The sequence below is a fragment of the Larus michahellis genome, chromosome 3 (genome assembly GCF_964199755.1).
Source record: "Larus michahellis chromosome 3, bLarMic1.1, whole genome shotgun sequence".
Taxonomy (NCBI): Eukaryota; Metazoa; Chordata; class Aves; order Charadriiformes; family Laridae; genus Larus; species Larus michahellis.
This window is the reverse complement of record NC_133898.1, coordinates 112,076,892-112,099,314: the sequence shown is the minus strand read 5'-3', so window position 1 is coordinate 112,099,314 and position 22,423 is coordinate 112,076,892. Positions and strand designations below refer to the sequence as shown.

Below are 22,423 nucleotides of genomic sequence, written 5' to 3'. Positions count from 1 at the left end.
AATTACCATCACAGGCAAAACAGCGTTGGCTTGGGGGAATTAGTTTAATTTTTTACCAATCAAATCAGAGTAGGATAATAAGAAATAAAAACTAAATATTAAAACATCTTCCCTTCACCCCTCCCTTCTTCCCAGGCTCAACTTCATTCCCAATTTCTCTACCTCCTCCCCTCAAGTGGTGCAGGGGGACAGGGAATGGGGGTTGTGGTCAGTTCATCACATGTTGCTCCTTCCTCCTCAGGGGGAGGTCTCCTTACAATCTTCCCCTGCTCCAGCGTGGGGTCCCTACCACAGGAGACAGTCCTTCATGAACTTCTCCGATGTGTGTCCTTCCCGCAGGCTGCAGTTCTTCACAAACTGCTCCAGCGTGGGTCCCTTCCATGGGGTGCAGTGCTTCGGGAATAGACTGCTTCAGCATGACCCCACAGGATCACAAGTCTGCCAGCAAACCTGCTCCACTGTGGACTCCTCTCCAAGGGCCCACAGGTCCTGCCAGGAGACTGCTCCAGCACAAGCTCTCCATGGGGTCACAAACTCCTTCAGACACATCCTCCTGCTCCAGTATAGGGTCCTCCACAGGCTGCAGGTAGATATCTGCTCCACCATGGACCTCCATGGGCTGGAAGGGGACAGCCTGCCTCATCATGGTCTTCACCACAGGCTGCAGGGGAATCTCTGCTCTGGCACCTGGAGCACCTCCTCTCTCTCCTTCACTGACCTTGGTGTCTGCAGAGTTGTTTCTTCTTACTCCTATCCCTGGGTGCAGTTTTCTCTTGTGCAGTTCTTTTTTCCCCTTCATAAATATGTTATCCCAGAGGTGCTACCACCATCACTGATGAGCTTGGGCTCAGCCTTGGCCAGTGGTGGGTCCATCTTGGAGCTGGCTGGCATTGGCTCTGTTGGACATAGGGGAAGCTGCTGGTATCTTCTTACAGAAGCCACCCCTGTAGCTCCCCTGCTACCAAAACCTTGCCATGCAAACACAATACAAAGTCTTACTATGCACATCAGCAAGCCTTGTGCAGGCTGAGTACTATAAGCAACATTGATTTGCGCCTCCAGCAAGAGTCCACATATGGGGATCAGAAACTGCAGGGTGAAAGAAATTATGAAGGGTTCATTCATTTCCAATCCCTCCATCATTTCTTGCCCAATTCCTCACAAGGGGTAAATATCAGATGTGCAGTCTTTTCTCCTTGTGGGACAGCTAGAGACCCTACACACCAGCCTTGTTCCCCTTGCCCAAATGGTGAAATAAGGACTGTTGCAGACAATGTACAGGGCTCTGACAGTCCAATTAATTTCCTTTCTATCTCATATACCAAGAGCTGCAAAAATATGTCCTGAAGAACACAAAACTGGGGGAAATAAATGTTTTTTCCATTGCCTTTATTTTTCATCTTAAATTTTAATAGAAATTGAGACTGCTTAAATGCTCCACACATCAAGGCAATCCTTATAAATGCAGTGTGACTTCCAGATAAAATAGGAGCAATTGTTCTGAAAAAGCTTCCCACCTCCTCAAAAGGCCTCTTTTCATGTTTCTGAGGAAATCAAACATTACAACAGAGACTTTCAAAACCTGGGTGAAAAACAAACAATTAGCAACTTTAGCACATACACAATGAGGGAGCTCCAGATACCTGTAACTCAGGTTTGGACTGTTTTAATATAGCTAGAATAATTTGACAAAAGTATGTTGGAGATTTAAACTGAGGGTTTTATAGCAGGCAGGAACCAATCATGATATTCAAAAGGCGCTATTCTAACCAAACGAATTGCTCCACTGGAATTGTTAGCTCCTGCAAATTATGTAAAGAGTCTTTGAATATGAGCGTAGAACCATATTCCCATTATTTAATAGATTTCAATATGCAGTTGGAAGAACACCCAACATACAGGAATCACACTTACCTTTATTAGAAAGAAAGTAAAGCAATCAAAGGACCATTCATTTCTTAGAGTGATTGTTCTGGAGCTGGGCTGATATTCAGATACTATAGGAATTTGCTACTGATCTTCAAAATTAATAGCAAACATATATATATATATATATGGATTCAAATTCACAGAGTAAATATAGCAAGCAAAATGGTTTGTTTTCTTAGGTATATAATAATAGCATCGCATCAAATATTGTCAGACTCTGTGGATATGAACAGACTTGTATGGTCATTGATTTTTCATATAACACGGCACTGCAGAGGTGATACGATTTGGTCTTGCCTTGCTGTAGGGAAATGTCTGGGACCATGTGCCAGATCCACTGTGGATATCCTATAGACCAATCTCCCATAATGATCAGATACGTGTTTTGATTACAATGTTATACACATATGCTCATTTCTGCTTAAAAATCACCTTAAAACACTGTGCAAGGTACTCCTGAAAAAACAGTCAGAGATTTTACAGTCATCTTTCTATGCCCAACAGCAAGATAAGATGTCATGCAACTGGCTCCTAGGAAGATCCAAAGTAATTCACCATTTCCTTTGTGAAACTGTGTTATTGGGGTTTTTTTTATATATATACATCACATTTTCCATTACATGCAATTGTAAATTGGGTACATAAATTATTTGTGCAAAATTACTTATTACTGCTATATACATAATCATGAAAATTTTGGAAACTCTTGCTGCTTTTCAGGAGGTCACCCTTGGAATCTGAGTAAACAAGTAAGATGTTTTCCTACCAAAAAGAACTAGTAGCTAAACTGGTTTTATGAGACTTGCTGTCTATTTATGAAGTCTGCCTTAAATTGTGGAGTGCTGTTATTTTGTTTGTTTTGTAACAAGATGCACCAACATCATCTTATACAAATGTGAAACGCGCTTACTTTAAGAAATTATTTGGGCCCTGAAATACTGAATCATTCTCAACTAAAGAATTACTTTACCTTTAGCCAACCCCAAAACACCCATCTGGCTGGGCTCCCTCTTTCAGTACTGAATTATAAGAACTTTGTTCTCCCTCAGCGCTAAAACTCAGTTTACTTAAGTGCCTCCTTGTCACACATCTGTGAAGAGTTTAATAAAGAAACATTACAAAATTGGTAGGACTCCTGATCTGTTGGTTTGCTTTGGCTATTTTTCAAAAAAAAAAAAGAAAAAGAGTTGTAATGCCTTCAACATCCAAAAAACTTATGGTAATACTTGTACTTATTAACTGGAGTATACAAAATATTTGCCTTGTTGCTGAAATGTCCCTGTAGCACTACAAGCAATTAATGTTTATAACTACAAATTTTCCTAAGATAAAAGAATACCAGGAATTGACTTCTTCAGAAATAATAATTCTAACAACTAGAGGCCAAATTCTGCCTTCCCTTACAGTCATGCAATTGCATTTGTTAACTGTTCTGAAGGCAGAACTTAGCCCCAAACCACATTTTTATCTAAATACATATATTTTCCTACAGAAAAAAAACAAGCTATGTCTTATCACTGCTCTTCCCTTCTGAAGGGTAAATACTGATATTTGAAATACCTAAATTGTATTTACAGCTGTACAACACCGATGCCACATACTTGCAAAGTATCACTTGTACTCTATAAACATAGGGTAACTTATACAATCGGCTTTAAAACTTTTCTTAAAATAAAGATTGAGCAGACAGCTTAGACATTTTCTTTGTCAAATTCACACACAAAATACATGGTGATATGACACGCAACATCATTCCACCCGCCAGACGCCACCATCTCCACACAGTCCTCTTCATCATAAGCATTGTTGGGCTCCCCACTGCGCCATTTGTTGAAGGTCTGCATGGGTGATCGGTCAGAATAGACAAAATTTCCCTCTTTCTCTAGGTCGTTAATCCCAATGAAAACTCTGGTGAGCCCAGCTTGGTTGATGTAGGAGGCAATCAGATTGTTGGCAGTCTCATCCTTGGGCATGCTCAGCGTCCCTCCTCTTCCATGGCAGTAGAGCTGGGCTTCCTTGTATCTTTTCTCTTCTTTCACCAGCAGATATATCTTATTATCCGTCTCACGCACACCAGCAACAGCTGCGGGGGAGGGCAGTGCTGAAAAGTGAGCACTCGCATTTCTATAAACCAACTTACTGTACACCCCAAAATAGCTTCACAAATCAGATGCGGGACGGTGACGCTCTCTACGAGCAATTCCACCGGTAAAATGCAGCAATGAGAAAGGAAAATATTTATACAAAATGAACCTACCATTTTTTATGAATTTTAGTTCCGTTGTCAGATGGGCCACTTGGATATCCATTTCACCAATAGCCTTCCTTAGCTGGCTGCACTCACACGGGATGCCTGTGAAATGACAGAGACACACCAAAATAAAAAAGCCTGACAGCCCTGGAGAAAGACACCTGCCTTGCAAATAATGGTCAGAAACCCATAGCCTTTGCTACCCTGCACCAGCATATGGTTCTCACGGGAGTCTGGGCCTACCCAGAACAGCTCAGTTCACTTCCCATGAAGCTTCAGCCCTGCATGATTAGTGTTAACCTAAACACCAACAGATATTCCCTGAAAAAAAAAAAAAAATTTAACTAATAATATTTGTCAATATTTCTCATTTTGAGTAAAATTATTCTCTTCAGGCTTCTCCAAAGAAAACCTTTTCCACAGCAAAAATCTGCACAGTGCATTGTTCGCCTGTTCCTCACAAGGAATGTAACACAGCAGATCCAAAAGGATAATGTTCCAACCATGTAATGCACATAATTACCTGCAAAACGTGGCTCTGTACTTTTGAAAGTAGAGAATTTACTGTGCCTCTTCCAATAAAATAAGACAACAGAAAACCATCTATTATCCCAAATTGATATTGGTTTGACAAAGATAACCTGAATGAGAATACTAAAAGGATAATTGCTACATCTATGAGCTCAAATCTCCAAACAAGGATCAATTAGATTTTCCAGTTCTGTGTGCAATTATTCAAATCTGCATTTGACTACTCAATTACTCAGCTTAGGTGTCTAATTTAGTCTAAGCATGGTTACTTACACTGCAGAACTCTGCTAGATGACAAGGTATGTGGTACTCTGGCTCAAGAATTAGAGTGACAAATTATGTTCTCATGAGAAAACTAATTGGCGCACCTTTAGTGGATCCTGCCAGGAAGGCACGAATTGGGCAAAATCTGAATCTGCCAGTTTTGTAAGACTTACACTTCTTAAGCCAGGATTTCACCTTTTTCTCTGGAATATCTCTATTCCTGGTAGTCTCCTGCTCTCTAGCAATAATCCATGGAGGGGCAGGAGCTTCCAACTGGCTCCTTTGAGTTGGCTGGAAGCCAGAGTGGGATATGCAGAGATGTCACTTTGCACCAGTGATGAATGATACGGACAGTTGCACTTCACGCTAGTCTTCAGAGTGATCACTCCTCTGAGGAGCTCTGAGACATTGTTTCAACAAATGCACTACAAGTCCAGAAACTACTGCAGCTTCAATAATTTTAAGTAATTTGAAAATATTACTGTGCCAATACAAATATTTAATTTCTTATTATTTCCCCCAGTATGTAAACAGACATGTATTTTTGGTGATGATGCATGCATCTTGTAAAATCCTTCACATACACAAGGTGTGTCATGGATTACCTGGGTCACCATTAGGACCTGGTGGTCCTATGTCACCATTATCTCCTTTTTCACCTAAAAACATGAAAAAGAATATAAATTTGAGGCAGACTTTTTAGTCAACAGTTCATTTGGCACTTATTTATTTTTTCTCTAGTAACATTCAAATGTGGAAAGTAGAAATATGCCCAAGCAAAAATAAAGATTTTTCTGTCCTTCCATTCCACAGCAAAGGCCAGCCAAAACTATGAAAGTGGAACATATGTATCAATATCTATTTTTTGACATTCATGAACTTCACAGAACCAAGAAGTTCAGATGCTGCAGAGAAGAAAGGGCTGGATATGCTACTCTGGTGCCTAAATCTAGATGCTTAAATAAACATCGGTCCTAATGACTTAACCAAATTCACATGGAAAGCCTATGGGGTAGTCAAGGTCAGAATTCAAGTCTTCTGGCTCTTAAATGTCTGCCAAAATACAGTGCATCTTCCCATCTGCTTCTCTTAACTGTCCATACTTGTGTGACAGTGCACAAAATTCTTTATTTAGCCTTAAACCAGGATTCTCACCCTGTTTTAAGGCTAAATATACTGCTGTCAGAGCGAAAGGTAACTGGCTGAGAGATCTCCGTCATCTGGCTGACAACAGGGTGAGAAACTCCCTATTATGTTAAACTCTGAGGCTTGCTAACCATTTCTCAAGCCACTAAGCTTTTCTCAAGCATAAGTGATCACAGATTTTTTCATCTGAAACACAAATGGAGAAACAATTGAACAAAGCATACCTTTTGAACCAATAGGACCAATTTTTCCATGCCGTCCCATGCTGCCTTTCTGTCCTTTGTCCCCCATTTCTCCTATACGTAACAGAAAGAGGAAGGTAGCAACGTAGTCTGATTCATTCAGATGCTTGCAATATCAATTGTTACAATGAGCAAAACCACACTACAACCCCAACATTCATTGAACCCCAGAGTCCAGCTCACTCCTTGTGAAGAACTTACATATAACGACCTAGACAGTGATTTAATCTTTGCAAAGCAATTGACGTTAACGAGGCATACAGGTGTAAATGAAAACGGATCTTGGCTGAGAGACACCGGAAAAGCTTTTACAAACTTCTCCCAGATGCTCCTGCCAGAATTATGTTGAAAATGAGGGGGCGTTGCATTCAAACATGGATCAGTGGATTAAAACTATCACAGAGTTGAGAAGACTTAAAGGATCCAAGCACAACTGATAGCTCCATCTAACACAGTATCTCCACTGTGACTGAGGGCTGAATTTGGGCTTAATTCATACAATATAAACACTGTGGAGGCAGTCACATCCTCATGCTTTGCACTTGCATTTGAAGATTACATTATTGAAAAAGGAAAATTAAGGGAAATCTTACACAGGCATATATACATATATACGCAGACACACACAAGTTCATACAAGGTCTGACTCAAACCAGCAATGTTGAATGTTACTGATTTTAAAGACAATTCCACAGGATACTTCAAAGTGTAATTGTAGCAAAGGAGCTGCTAAAAAAATCGTTTTCCTCAGCTGTGTTTTTACAAATAAAAGGCATCTATCCACCTCTTAAGGTCAATTGAAATTGTCAACAAATCTGCATGAACCAGCCACTGTCACCTACCTGCGTTCATGAGGCATGCCCAGAAATCTAACGTAATACAGCTTGATTCGCTTACTTTGTCTGACTTTGACCTCTTTTCTATTAGTTGTACTTTCCTGTGTGATGTAAAGTGAATATTAGAATGGCTTCAGGGGAAACAGAATTCGCACTGGAACAGGCAGTTGCTTTGCCGTCACTGTCTCCACAAACCAAGCTGAAGCACTGTTACTAATAAAATGTGTGCCACAGTCCAAGTATTGATGTCATTGATCTGAGCTCCTCCCGAGCTCAAATATTAAAAAAAAAAAAAATCATACTTTTTTATGGATGGCATTTCTCAAACATTATGAAAATAATGTTAGCTTAACAGTGGGAGTCTGAGAGAAGAACTTTAGCATGTATTAGCAACGCCTTATTCAACCCCATGTCTACAGTGCTCATCTACAAGTTTAGGGGATCGGCAGTTGAAATCAACAAGCACTAGGTACCTAATAGAGTAAATACAACAGGTTTACAGATAACTGAAGGTTTTGGCTTAAACCAAGCCGTTTACAGTCAATAAACTTTACGCAGTCTAAACTTGTCAGATTATTATTTCTAAATGATACTTTGGTTCTGGCATTGGTTTAGAGAGGATTCCCCGATTTGGTTTAGGTAGACTTTCTGAGGCCTGTCATTTTGTTACACTCAACATGTATTGAACGTGGCAGAGTTTGCCTGATGCTGCAGTTCCTACGGCCTGAGGAGCCTCAGGAAATAATACCACATCTCAGTGTACATTGGTGATACCCCTTCCTGGGTGCAACACCTGAGCAAATCAATGCTCTGCCATCAGATTTAGGCCTCTTTGCATCATGATTTCAAGGAGAAACATGGTCTGGAGGCAGCACAGCTGTACAGCTAAGTCGTATGAGATAGGTTTCCACTGTACCACGCAGTATTAATGGAGAGCGGTTATGGAGGGACTACAGGGACAAGCCTGTATGCCAAATGCCTTCTGAGGCTCCCATCCTGCAGAAACCCATGGCCGAGACTGCTTTAGGAAATATTGATGCATTTTTTTCAATGATTGTCAAAAAGATTGTTTCTTTGCTCAAAGCAACATCTGTTATGCACTGTTCGGCTGCACAGGAGCAGGGTATCAATGAGACAAGTTAGGAGGAAAATCTACCACAGGGATCCAGCAACTGAGCTTGTCATAGCTCAGCCCCGTCTATGACAACTGAAGATCTGTTGACCTCTGTTGTTAATGCAACTAGACAGAAAGTCATGTATTTCCTCTATTTATTTGTAAAATCTGGATAATTTTATGTCACATTTCATCATTACTTTTAACTTAAAAGTGTAATCAGTAACAAGTTTCAGAATATAAATTGACCACCACTGGGCTAAGAGATGTCCTCTGTATTACTCCATGGGGTCTCAAACAACTGTCAGTTGATGGCATGAGGCAGGAAGAAATAATTTCCTCTGAACTGTGAGAAGCTGAATATGGATGGCTTGTTGGTCTAATTAATTACTGTGCAAGTCCTATGATCAATGATTTTCCTTTGTTTACAACAAGGATCAAATTCAGTCACTACTGGACATGGACTCAATTAGGAAATTTTGCCAGAAACCAAAAATATTTTTCCCGTGAGCTATATATTCCTACTGGAAGAATGGATCCACTCAGACAGATGAAGATCTGCATCTGGAATACAGCTTCACTTTCAGAAGAGATTCATGGCATGTCCTAAAGATGCAATCCATTGGGCTCTGCAGTTTATAAAGGTACTGATGCTACTATTGCATATTTATCCAATATAGGTAGTATATTGAGAGGGTATTTCCTTGAAAATCTCTAAAGTATCAGTTTGCAATGAGTTTATCAAATTGCTCTGTAAGTGACCTTTCTTGCTTTGGATATTTATGAATTGGGATTATCATAACAGATTGTCAGTTATTTGAATGTTCTCTCTTTTCAGACTGCTACACCTGAAATTAAATAAACACATAGATCTAATTTATAAGTAAAATATTATATATAAAATAACTTCACTTACTTTCTCATAGATACTGCCCAGAAAACGAACTATGTCTCAGTAATAGCCAGTAAAAGCTACGTGATCTGCTCAGAAGTAAAAGTGTGTTATCTCAAACAATGAAGACATACATTAAGTCTCCTGTGCTCATTAAAAGAACTGTTTGGATTTGGTTTTCTCTTACAGTGACTAACCCCTGCTTCTACTCCAGGGGCTTGCTTATTCTGCTTCTTCTGCAGAATAAATCACAAGGTTTCAAGAGAGATCTATCTGCCTTGAGGGTTTCAAAAGTTTTAAGTGCTTTTGTAAAGTCCTTTTTAGTGGCCCTATGATTGCCAAAAATGCAGTCTAAAGAGCCTTAATGAAATCAGGAAGTGAGAACTGGAAAGAAATGAGGACAATGAAAGAAATTAAGTCTCCATAGACCAAAAGTAGGAAATCTAACAGAAAGTTTGAATGGAGAATATGAAGCAAGTCATCTGTCATGTCTCAGATGAAGGTGCTATATACTGGAACCAATTATAGAAGACTTAAAGGATTTTGGAAGGAAATGAAGAGAAGGCAACTCCAAATGATCTTCTTGGTGGCTTTTTTCAGGCCCACAAACAAGAGAAGAAATAAAATACCAGAGATGAATGGTGGGCTGCACAACCAGGGAAAAAATGAGGAGCTTTGGCTCTGTGCAACACTATAAACGGGTGTCTTCATACAGTATGGCCAATCTCTTCAGACAGGATTAATTGGAACAGACAAGAGGGTATAAAACTATTTAAAAAAAGGAAAAGGTCTCAAAAAGACAAATCCAGCAGAAACACAAATTCACCATGTCACAAACAAATTGAATTGAATCATGTCAAAGGGAAGAGAGCAGTAGTTTCCTTCCCAAACTTAAGGATTTGAAGACAAATCAGACAGATAGAAATTCTTCATGGTTTCACATAGCGGACATCATGGACACCTACCTAACAATGAAAGCGGAAGTGTACCAAACCAGGCCAAAGGCCCCTTGACCCTAGTGCCATCTTTGACAGCAATCTGCAGACGATACTTAGAAAAAGAATGTAAGGTACAGACCAAGCATACAGTGTCTTTCCCCCTCCTTAGTCTTGCAGCAGTCAGTATTCCCAATGGAAATATTTACCTTGACTTGAACGAGAACAGTATTTTTGAAGGATATAATGATGTTATGGTATGTTATGAATCTACATTCAGGATACTTAACTTTTTAAAACTATTGGCAACTGGAAATCAGAAAATTCTGAATATACCAATAGGCTACAGTACTGCTTTACGCTAAATAATCTGAATTATCCACACCACTGAAGGCTGGTGACTGGCTAGGGAACAGTGGTTACACCACAGTTACATCTTATATAAACAAACAGTGGATCATCCCAGGTGGCATTTTACGTAGTTGGGGCAAATAATTTCACCCAACATTATCCACCTGAAAGTTAGGTTTTCAGTCTAAGCTATTTATTTAAGCTCCGGTGGTAGCAATGGAGTAATAAAGACCTCTCAGCAGTGATCCATACCACTCATGTTAGACAGGTATCTTAATGACAAAGTGAAACTTTAAAACTTCTTTGCATAACAAACTGGGGAAATAAAAGAGGAAATTATTATCAATCCATACTGACTAGAAATCAGAAAGGCTAGAAAATCTGCCAAGGAAACCAAAGATAGTAAGAAAAAGGAAGCCAATCTAGGAAGGCAGCAGAAATGGAAATAGTACGGTCCATTTCTGAGTGGAGGAGTTCACATTCAGATGCACACAAACACAAATAACTGCCCTTTCAAAACACATATCTTGCCAGAATTACATTAACAACACAATACCAAGCTTTTTGAGACCAGAGGTCCCTCTAGCCCGTGACTTTGATTCCCACAGTGGCAGCAGAAGGTGCAATACAGGGAGATCATGCAACCCCAGACGCTATCTGCAGTCCATTGCAGATGGAGCTGCTGAATCTCTCCCCAAGCAGTTTCAGTGAGTGCCTCCTAATTCAGGTATGATGGCATCTGGTGATTTTTTAACCTCAATCATATCCTCCTTAGACTACTCTGTACAGATGCAAGAGTCTCAACCTGTCCAGTTTCTCCTTATGAGGCAGCTCCTCCATCTTCTTCACATTTATGGTGCCCCTCTCTAAACTCTCATGTCCTTCTTGAGAGACAGAGGCCAGAATCACAGTCATTACTTGAGAGGGCCAATGTCAGGCTTTTATACAGAGCAAAATCAGGTGCAAAAATGAGCTTCTGCTTTTGTTCTTGGAATCTTTTCTGATGATGGGCAGCGTTTTGTTGGCTTTGGGGCTGCTGCTAATGACTTCAGAGCAGTTCCTGAGTTTTAAGTGACAGTTCTGGTTTTTGGCATCACGTAAGTATGGACTAAATTATGCATCCCTAATGTCCCCAGGCAGTATATTTATTTACACTGAAGCCCATCTGCCATCTTTTTGTCCATTTAGTCTAGCACAGATTTTCTCAAAATTCTATTGAGTTCAGGTGGAACTGAAAGACATTTTTGAACCAGATACCCACTTTGTGAATCCATAACCGTCAATGTCAGGACTTTTATATGGAATCCTGCCTGCAGCAGTCCTTAGCAAGCAATAAATTCATGTAAAAGTTGACTCAGAAAAGTAAAGGATTGATTGATTACATATTAATGAACAATCAGTAATACTAAAATATAAATTAAGATATTATTACCTCTCTTTAGAATTTGATTATACAAATGACTGAGCACTCTGGCTCCAATCCAATTAAATTAATGAGTCTTCTCTCCTACTTAAGAGGCTATGCCTGTACTAGTAAACTAAATGCCTGGGACTGGCAGTGGGAACCAGGTGGCCAAGAACGGTACATTCCACAATATTAAATTGTCTTACTTTTCAAGGCAGGATAATCACTTGCAAGCTGCTCATTGTCTTAGCTCCCAAAATATGCCCAAGAATTGCCTGGGAAAGTGTTAGCTGGCAAAAGCCAACATCACTGTGCTAACACCGCAAAGGTAGAGACAGTTGAATCCCAAAGCTAAGAATAGTATGTGACTCTGCTTCACATATCATTATAATTAAGTATAAATGAAGTACGATGTACAAAGGCTCTAATTAAAACACTAAAATAATACATTTAAGTGTCTTGAAGAACACATTTTTAATGTGCTGTTTCTTGGATTGTGCATTCCAACAGGAAATTCACCCTCTCCTCCTTATTTTGATTGCCGTAAGCAGAATCCATTCTACTCTGGGAATATTTGCAGAATTGTATTGTTACTAAAATATCTGCGTGGAATTTGTATACGTGGAAGTTATGGCCTCACAGATTGGATCACGACTCAGTTAAATAATTGAGTTCATTCCCAACATGGGAGTGTGCGGTGCAGCAATCAGTGCAAGTGGGGAAAGTGAAATCTATTAACTTCACACCCCAAAACTTGCGCTGCAGTACATGCTACTTTCATCTGAATCAGCCATTGCACTTGATCCAACGCTCTACGCTTTACATAAGGCCAACACAGTTTTATATTCTGCTGACATGCTATGCATCATAATTGACCTATACAATTAATTAAAAGCAATGAGAGAAGTAAGTGGAATTTAACCTTAATCAGTGCTCAAAGACATCAGGATGTCTGATGTCACCCTGAAACATCAGGACACTCAGAACCAGATTTATTTCAGGTAAGCACCAGCAAGTTTTAATGTTTATCAGTTTCTGAACTACCAAAATGTGAAAATATAATGAGGAAAGGATATGATAAAAAGAAATTTACAGCACTTTCTAATCTTGAGGTGTTCATTTCAGGTCAAACATAAAATAAGAAAACCATTTCTCTCGTAAGTTATTTATTCACTGATTATTACATACCTAAGGAGTTCAAAGAAACTAAGCACATTTTCTTAGGATGAATTTGCTTGAGAAATGAAACAAAGAAAGGAGAAAGAAAAAAAAAAAAGATTACTGTGATTCTGTTAAGGTAAATTAACACCAAAAGTAGAAAACTCTACAAATGTTGCAGAAGAATTACAGTTTCTCCCTCACGTAAACCATCACTTATTCAAATAGCAGAAAAATATAATGAAATTTAGCAGTCTCCATCAACAGAAGGAGCCAAATAGTAGCCCAACAAGACAACAATTATCAGGCTTCAATAGGAATACAGGGAGTCAAACACATCTTAACACAGTGACTGCAGTTTAACAGGCTACTGCACAGAAACAGGGCTGCTGTGATCATCCATGTGTGCTCTTAGAAAGGAGCAAACGCAAAGTGAGGCCACAATTTTCTCCATCTTTCATTACCCGCTAAGCTATGCGTTACGTACCTGGATCACAAGTCTAAGCTTTACACCAACTGAGATTTTAAAATACTTGGACAGCACTTTGAAGGACATCAGTGGTGTACTGCCCATCAAGAGATCAAAAACAGAGAAAAAAAGTGAAGCCAATAGCAGGTCATGAATGTATATTAGATAATCTGTCCAGGAAAAAAGGTTATTTCTGAGACCAAAACTGTGAACAAATTATCAGCCTCCAGATGATGCTCAGTTCCTACCCATCCATAAAAAGACGAACAATCAAATATGAAAAAGACATCAGTGTATCGGATATTTCAGTGTTAGCAGCTCACATGATTTTTCCCAAGAATGTTGTTATATTTTATTTTTGCCTCTAAGTTCCAGCTTCTGGTTAACAAATGGGAAAACCCTTGGACTGCTGGAAAAGAATATACAGTTGAGTCACTCTCGTTTGGCTTGAGAGTCTAGAAAAGTATTTATGCATGAGCTTAACTTCAGGTCTGGGCAGTACACGCTGTCTGTGGAGGTTAACCTGACTGAAAAGTCAGGAGACTGAAAGGGTATTCTAGGTCAAGGCTGGGTATCCTTCTCTGTCCTTTCCATATGGTAGAAATCACATCTGTGAAATCTGTTTGCTTATCCAGTCAACACTGTGACGCTGGACACGGTATCATGATGAAATCTGGCACCATATAGTCCAAATTGGTTTCAAGGTAACAATTTATTTTTCTTTGAAGGAGCATTTGTGGAAAGAAGTTGATGAAGACAAATATCTGCAAAATGTACAGCAATAATGAAAAGATTACTTCATTAGAATTCATTTTAAACAGGAGCTTGTTTGTAGAAATTTCTTACTATGCTAAAATAAAGCTGTTTACCAAATACTCGAAGAACATACACGTGTCAAGTCAAATCTGGATGCACAAATGAAAGCGGAAAAAATATGTTGCTACAGAAGCAGTAAGAATTTTGCCTGTGTCTAACCTGAAAGCACTGCCTGGAAAAATACAGATATGGTATGCATTAATATTCAATTTTCTTTTATCCCTTTTCTGTTTCAAGTATGTTTTCTTGCGGTGAATTTTCACTTTAGTGTTTCTTCTTTCAGTCTTCTCAGAATTTTGGACTTTTGGAGGTATGGAAAACTGGGAAAATTATCATTGTTTTTATTCAAGCATTCCTTATGAGAGTGATTTTCCAAATAAATGCAATTTTGCCGTATAAAATATATAAATGAAACGTTACATCATGGATTAGCCTGACTGAAAAAGAGTACTTCCACTTCTCAGATGGCCCAAAACATTTTTAATTGATTTAACAAAATGCCAAGCTAGAGAAACATGCAAGACAGCGCGATGGGAGAAGCTCTCCAGCTCCCCGTGAGAAAACAGTGTGACCAGGTGCCCATCTCAAACGCTTGTACAAAAGTGATCACAGCCTGAGAAACAAACAGGTGGAACTGAGAGTCCATTCAATGACATCAATCACCCAGGTATGATGGGACAGCCAGAACAGGAGTACTGCAGTGGGTGGGTACTGGCTCTTTAGGAAGGACAGGCAGGGAGAACAAGGCAAGGGTTTTGCTCTGCATGGTGGGCACCTTGAATGCATAGAACTTTGCTTCATAACAGGCAACTGGTATGTTGAAAGCATGTAAGTCAGATTTAGAGGGGAGGCCAGCAAGGCGACCGTCGTGTTGGGCATTCATTACAGACTCTCTTGTCGAGAAGTGGGACTAGATGTGAAGAGTTCTTTTAACAACTGGAAGAAGCTCCGTAATTGGAGCTTCAGCATCTTCCACGAGAGCAGCACCATGAGGAGCAATCAATCCAGAAAGTGCATCAGGGACAAGTATCTGATGCAGGTACTGGGTTTCCAGCTAGAGTAGGTAGTCTCCTAGACCTGTTATTCACATACCCTCTGGTTGTGGATATGATAGACAACAGTAGCCTTGGCTGCAGTGATCATGACTGCCTTCATGAGATGACAGCTTTCAAGATTCTGAGGGAAGTGAGGAAGGCAAGCAGCAGGATAAAAGCCCTGGCTTTCTGGACTTTGGCTTGTTCTGGGAACTCATAGGCAGGATCCTACTAGAGGTTCCTATGAAGTTCCAAGGGGCCCAGAAAGAGCTTCTCAATCTTAAGGAACAATTTCCTTAAAGCATAAGAACCATCCATTGCAATGTACAGGGAAATGAGCAGCTATGGCAGAAGGCCAGCTTGGCTGAATAGGGAGCTGTTGACTGAGACCAAATGCAGAAAGGAAGCATTCAGGAGGTGGACACCGGGGCAGGCTACCAAAGGGTAATATAGAAGTATTCCCCAGGCAAGCAGGGAGGAAGCGAGGAAGGCCAAAGTTCAGCTGGAGTTGAACTCAGCTATGTGTATGAAGTACAACATGAAAGACAGTACAGCAGTAAAAGAGATATCAAGGATAACATGGGCATGCTGGTCAGGAGGAAGGCAACCTAGTGACAAAGGAGACAGGAATGGCTAAGTTACTTAGTGCTTTCTTTGCCTTGGTCTCCCCTGGCAAGGTCTGCTCTCTGGCCTTCCAGTTCTACATGTCTGGTAGCAAAGATTTGGGGAGGACATGCTACTTATGGTAGAGGACAATTGAGTTAGGGACTACTTTCGCTGGATGTACACAGGTCCATGGCACTGGCCAGAGGGCATTCAAGGGTGCTGAGAGGGCTATCTGATGCTGTTGCAAGGCTGCCAAAGTCTAATCAGCAGCTGAAAAGAGTGCGATTCCTCAGGAACCAGTCCTTAATCCGGGACAGAAAGGAATAAGTGGAAAGAACCTCTGTGAGTCAGCAAGACATCCCATGCTGGCAGGAGCACTTGGTGGCAGTCAGGAGGACATTGACAAGCTGCAGGAATATCATGAGTTCAGCCAGATGCTAAGTTCTTCACCTGCAATGCATTGATGAAGGCTGGCCAATGGCTGGCTAAAAAATCCCTTTGCATAAAAGGACCCAGAGACTTTTGGGCCCTCATACAAGAAAAGCAAACTGGAGTCCAGCTGAGGAAGATGGTTTTATTTAGCCTGGAGCAGAGGAAGGTAAGGGGGGACATAATTGCAGTCTTCCTCTACCTACAAGTGGTTTGTAGAGAAGATATTTCTCTTCTCAGAGACATAGGAAAAGGACAGGAGGCAACAATCACAAGTTACAACACAAAAAACTTCAGTTGGCCCTAAGGAAAAGGTCTTTCGTGATGACACTGGTGAACAAACTGATCAAAAAGGAGGTGGAATCTCCATCCTTGGAGATCTTCAAAAGTCTACTAGACAAGACCCTGAGTGACCTGATCTAAATTTGAAGTCTGCCCTGATTTAAGCAGGAGATTGGACTAGATAAGCTCTTTATGACCTTTTAACCTAAATTATTCTGTGGTACTTTAACTTCTCTTCATGCTGCATTACCTTGTGAGAGTTGAAATTTTAGTTTCCAATATTTTTTGTAAGAGTTGTCCTTGAAGAGTACATCTCCATAAGGGAAATACACTGACTGAACACACACACCCCTCATGGGAGTTATAAATTTTTCAATGCATTGTAGGGGGAAGAGCTCTAGCCATGGATTTTGGTTCCAGGGAAAACGGCAGGTATCAGAGTCCTGTAACTGCCCAGCAGAACTACGTAACAGATCATGCCTCATCACAAGGAAGCATAAATTACCACTGCAATTGCTTTGAAAGGAAGCTTGTAAATTCAGTTCAGTAAAAACTTACTCCATTGTTCTGATGACAGGAATTTCAAATATTTAATTTCAATATTGAAATAAAAGGTTTTGACTAGTCCTAATGTGAATTTTCCAGAATGTGCACTCCTGTAAAACCTATGAAGGTCAAATTTCTTCCTTGCTTCAGGAGAAAAACAAATGTGAAAAGACAGATTTCCTGCAAGACAGAAATACCACATTTCTCTCAGCTGTATGACCGAATACTATTTGGAGCTCTCAAGAGCTCCAAATATTTTTGAACTACAATGCAAACAACATTACCATTATGTGTCCATAAATATTTCTGAATTGTAACCCCAAAAATGTGGAATCACTCATGGTCATCTCTGCCTTCCTTCAGTGGTTTTAATTAAGGTATGGGGAGTGTTCCCATTTACAAACAAAAGGAAACAAGAAAATTAAGCCTCATTATTTTTTCCCTCTGATCTAATATAATGTTTTCATTTGCGGAAGATAAATTATGAAGATGACATTATGATGACTTTCTTCACAGAGACCTTTCTACAAAATCAAGATTTTTTTTTTTTTTCCAAAATGGATCTTTTTGACCGGAAACCAATAGTTAGTCTACAAATGCATGCATACAGCTGTATTGGTTTTGGCTAGGATAGAGTTAATTTTCTTTATCGCAGCTGATAGGGTGTTATATTTTAGATTTGTCACCAAAACAGTGTTGATAACACGGGGATGTTTTAGTTGTTGCTGAGCAATGCTTATACAGCGCCAAGGCCTTTTCTGCTCCTCACACCACCCCACCAGCGAGTAGGCTGGGGGTGCACAAGAGGCTGGGAGGGGACACAACTGGGACAGCTGACCCCAACTGACCCAAGCAATATTCCATACCATATGATGTACTGCTCAGCAATAAAAACTGTGGGAAGGAGGAGGAAGGGGAGATGTTCAGAGTGATGGCGTTTGTCTTCCCAAGTAACTGTTACGTGTGATGGAGCCCTGCTGTCCTGGGGATGGCACCTGCCTGCGATGGGAAGCAGTGAATGAATTCCTTGTTTTGCTTTGCTTGCACACACAGCTTTTGCTTTACTTATTAAACTGTCTTTATCTCAACCCATGAGTTTTCTCACTTTTACCCTTCCAATTCTCTTTCCCGTCCCATCAGGAGTGAGCGAGCAGCCGCGTGGTGCTGAGCTGCCTACCAGCATTAAACCACAACGCTATAGAAGAATGCCCAAGGATGATTTTGTCACCCAGCAAAGGGAGAGAGGATCCCCATCATCACGGCCTCAGAAGGAAAAGCAGCATTTGGTCAGGAATGACTTTCAAAATATCTCCTTTAAAACAAAGTTACCTTTTTCTCCTGGAGGCCCAACTCTGCCTGGACGACCCGGAGCCCCTTTCTCCCCCTTTTCTCCAGCGTCTCCTGTCGATACAAAAGCAAACAAAAAGAACAATCATATTAAACCAGGACTATTCTCTGTTGGCAGCAGTGACAAGAGCGCCATTCTCCTCAGTGAAAATAAAAACCTACTATAACAAGAGGGGGGAAAAAAACAAAAGCAGATAAGCAGATACCATCTGACTTAACAGCTTTACTTGATGCACGGAAAACAGTCTCCTGCAATTGGCATACACACTGACAAAACCAAAGTCAATACATTAACAAAGTCTCATAAGTGGGTCTAGTTTTGTGGATGTTACTCATACCATCAACTTCCAAAAAGCCCAACAGCACAATTCACTTAAGTATAAGCTTCAGAACTAGGCCCCAACTTAGCACATAAACTTCTGTGTCTGTGTTCACCAAACACTTCCTGAGTGTCTGCTGAGAACATGCTTAAGTTTCAAGTAAAAATGACTTAACTATAACCTCGAATTAAAAAAAAAAAAAAAAGAAACAAGTTTATTCTGTTTACAGAGTAAGGATGGATCAGGTCTAGAGGAAGGCATTGCTACATCTGTTATTTAGAGGATCATTTTTAAGCATGAGAGAGTATCTCCTGATCCATATTCTCAGTTATATGCTGTGCCTTTTAATGTCCGTGGTACAAACCACTGTGCATTGTACTTAGGTGCACGTGGCTCATGGTGCCTTATTACATTCAGCATATTTAAACATCAGTTTCTGTAAATGTTTGCCACGCTGGTGCCTTTCATTGGAAATTTGGGGATGCTTAGCTTGTTTCGCCCCCTGCTATTGTACTGCTATTGTAGCTTGCCATTGACATAAAATTAAAATCCCTTAAACAAATAGAAGTTTAAAGAATGATTTGCATAGCCACCTTTACAAAAGGGATTTACACAAAGGAGAAGAAAATTCTATGCCTTCCACAGAAAAGAAACTGCCAGGATCTAGAAGCCAGAGCTAGCACAACGCACCTGCTGCCCCAACGCCGTACTTCTACAGAGGAGAGCGAGCATCAGCAGCTCTCCAGGAAGATGAAGTGAGCACCACAGCAGGAAAGTAAACACGTACCATGCACCCCTCAAGCTCTGCTCTCTGGCATAGCTGGCAGCTGTGGTTCAGAGAGGGACTATAGACACGACATGTGAAAACAAGCCACAATATGGCACGTTTCAAATATGCAGCCTCCAGCTCTCTCTCTCCCCCCTTATTGTAGAGAGAGGTGGCTGTGAGCTGAACTCGGCCCTCCATCTGTTATATTTTCCTTCTTCAGGCTGCCAGCAGGCTCCAGACCATCTTCCCTGCCTTCAGACATGCAAAAATAGGCCGTTCTCTGACCTTAATGAGGACAAACTTCACATAATCCCTAGTGAATAATATTGTTAGTATGAAACAGGCTATTATTTGGCACATTTGGGAACGTCACTTCTTTTATTATCAGGTAACCAATAGGCTTTGTATGATTGCCTTTCCCCCCTCAGGGCTGGTTATGAGTTCTTTGCTTCCCAAAGATAAATCCTGACAATGACTTTTCCCTGTTCTCTGGAGGCTGAGAGCAGGCTATTACAGCCTATTGCTTTACACGTTCTTCAGAGTGAAAGCTGTGCATTAGGGATCAATAAAATAGATCACTCTTGCTTCAGGCCATTACACTTGCCTGCATTTATTCCTATAATAAGATGACACTGCATTCCTTAGTGTGGGTGTTTAAGAAACTTTCCCTGGGAGGAGATTACCCCATTACAGGCTCAGCTACAGGCCACTCTGCATTTTTTTTGTTATCTAGCTGTTTTAAGTGGCAAGACCTTGGCCAAGAGGGACTGATCCGTGGTCCAGTTCAGTTTTGCCGTGTTTAAGTCCCTATTTTTGCTGTAGGCACCCTGAGGCCTGTGCAAGCTGAGGAAGCAAAGCCTGTGCAGGTGTCATGGGCAACAAAACAGTTTTCTGTCAAGGAATTTCAATCAATTTAATTTATCACCAATTAAAGCTGATTTTTAACTTCTGATTCCTGAATTAGGAAAAAAAAGCAAACAAATGAACTTAGAGAAAGACGCCTCTGCACGGCCTTTCTGGAATCCAGCCCCTGTGCCACATGTTACACCCAGTCCCTTTGGAGCAGGAGGTTGGGATTGGTGCATGGTGGTCCTTACCCTGTTGCTCCCCCGTGGCCTCCTCCACTAGCCACAGTCCCTTTGCAGTCATACACGTCCTGCTTAGCCTCCTCTCCATCCCCGCCCGGGCGGCTTTTTGCTCCAGCCCTATGGCACAAAAGAGCACCTTCTTCCACGCAATGCAGCTCTTGCCCACACAGGTGAGACGGGGTGAGATGTGCCCCGCAGTGCTCCACACTGATGTGTTGCCCCACACCCCCCCAAAAGAAGTGCAGCCCCGGTGCCCAACTGAGCTGCAGCAGGATCGCAGGTATCAGGCACAACCCTGACACTACTAGAAGCTTCTTCGCCTGTCATCTCTGGGAAAGATCTTTCATAATTCAGGTGATTTATCTTACCATTGCTGTCAATGTGCCTCAATTTGCTTGTCAATTTTGTGAATTCTGTGGGACAGGATTTGTCTCTGATTATGTCTGCATCCTGCCTACCTTAAGCTGTAACGTCTACTATAATGAAAATAGCACGCCAAATATAACTTTCTTCTGTTACTCATATTCCTTGTGTGAGTAGACGCATCAAGTGTGGGCGTAAAAAAATTGGGTTTATTTTATTTATGTACCATCAACTTTTTTATATATTGTATGCCATTGAGACTATTAAGACAATTCCTGCTTTAGATTCTAAAAGGGAGACAAAACAAGGTGGCAAACTGAGAATTCAGGCTTTGAAGGATTGTTCTATGTTATTTTTTTCTCCACAATAGTAGTAACTTCAATCTCATGTGGCTATCAAAAGGAAGCAGACTTTAGGAAGAATATGAGTGAGCAATGTAGGGAGGCTTCATCATCCATCCCTTCTTCACAAACAATACACTTTTCCCATTATTAATATTTTTTGGCTTTCTAAAACACAGATCAGTCTGCTGTCTGGATTCTCAGAGCCATGGTATTTTTCCCTCTGCATTTCATCTTACTCCTTTATACTGTTGAGGTTATAAAAAATAAAAAAAATCAGTCCCTAAGACCTAAGTGGCTGACCTTAAACTCATTTGTGCCTTTTTCTATTCTTGGTGTCTTTACTGGCTTTCTTCATCTTCTGTTTCCACCTCCATTCTCATCTCATCCCCCTTCCGATTCCCCCTTTTATTCTGTGGAGTCCTAATTGGATTTGTGTCATCTTTTTTTTTTTTTTTTTTTTTTTTTTTGAGTTTCCAGTCTCTCCACTCAGTTTCATTTTTGTGCCCTTCTTTTTTTTTTTTTTTCCCCTTTACCTCTTCCTGTTCTTCTAAAATGTCTCCGTTATGCTCCCCTGCTTTTGGGTGCTTTTCCCTGGTGCCTTTCTCCTTCACCACCCCATTTGGGCTCCACTTCCTGCACCACCTCTTGGGCTTAACCCTCTCCTCCTGTTTTTTCCCTTTCACACACCCCATGGTCTCCATTCCTTTCTTCCACTTCTTCCCTTTGCCTATTTTTCCCAAATCCCGACAGGCTCGTGCCCAGCAGTGGTGCGGGGCTCTGTCCCTCCAGCATTGGAGATGTTGCTGGCAGCCCAGCAGAGGAGAAGACGGGGCAGATCCCGAAAGCTGCAGTGAGCGAATCCCACTGCGTGGGAGCTGAAATTTGGGCACGCGGCCACATATATGCTCAGTTTAAAGGAAGCCTTGGCCACCGAAACAGGTTGGAGTTGCGCCAGC

General features: G+C 40.9%; 1 protein-coding gene across 2 annotated transcripts in view; it reads right to left on the bottom strand.

The window, feature by feature from the left end:
• Positions 1–1,380: 1,380 nt before the first annotated feature.
• Positions 1,381–22,423, bottom strand: part of COLEC11 (collectin subfamily member 11) — a 41,689-nt gene continuing 20,646 nt past the window's right edge. Inside the window, exons 3-7 of one of the 2 annotated variants that reach the window (XM_074581778.1) lie at positions 18,566–18,637; positions 6,346–6,417; positions 5,581–5,634; positions 4,187–4,282; positions 1,381–4,012 (exon numbers count right to left, since the gene is read on the bottom strand). In XM_074581778.1, the coding sequence (XP_074437879.1) occupies positions 3,621–4,012; positions 4,187–4,282; positions 5,581–5,634; positions 6,346–6,417; positions 18,566–18,637 (686 nt within the window). In that variant the 3' untranslated portion in view covers positions 1,381–3,620. Of the gene's footprint in view, positions 4,031–4,186; positions 4,283–5,580; positions 5,635–6,345; positions 6,418–18,565; positions 18,638–22,423 lie in introns of both variants that reach the window. The other variant, XM_074581777.1, reaches the window with a different exon arrangement.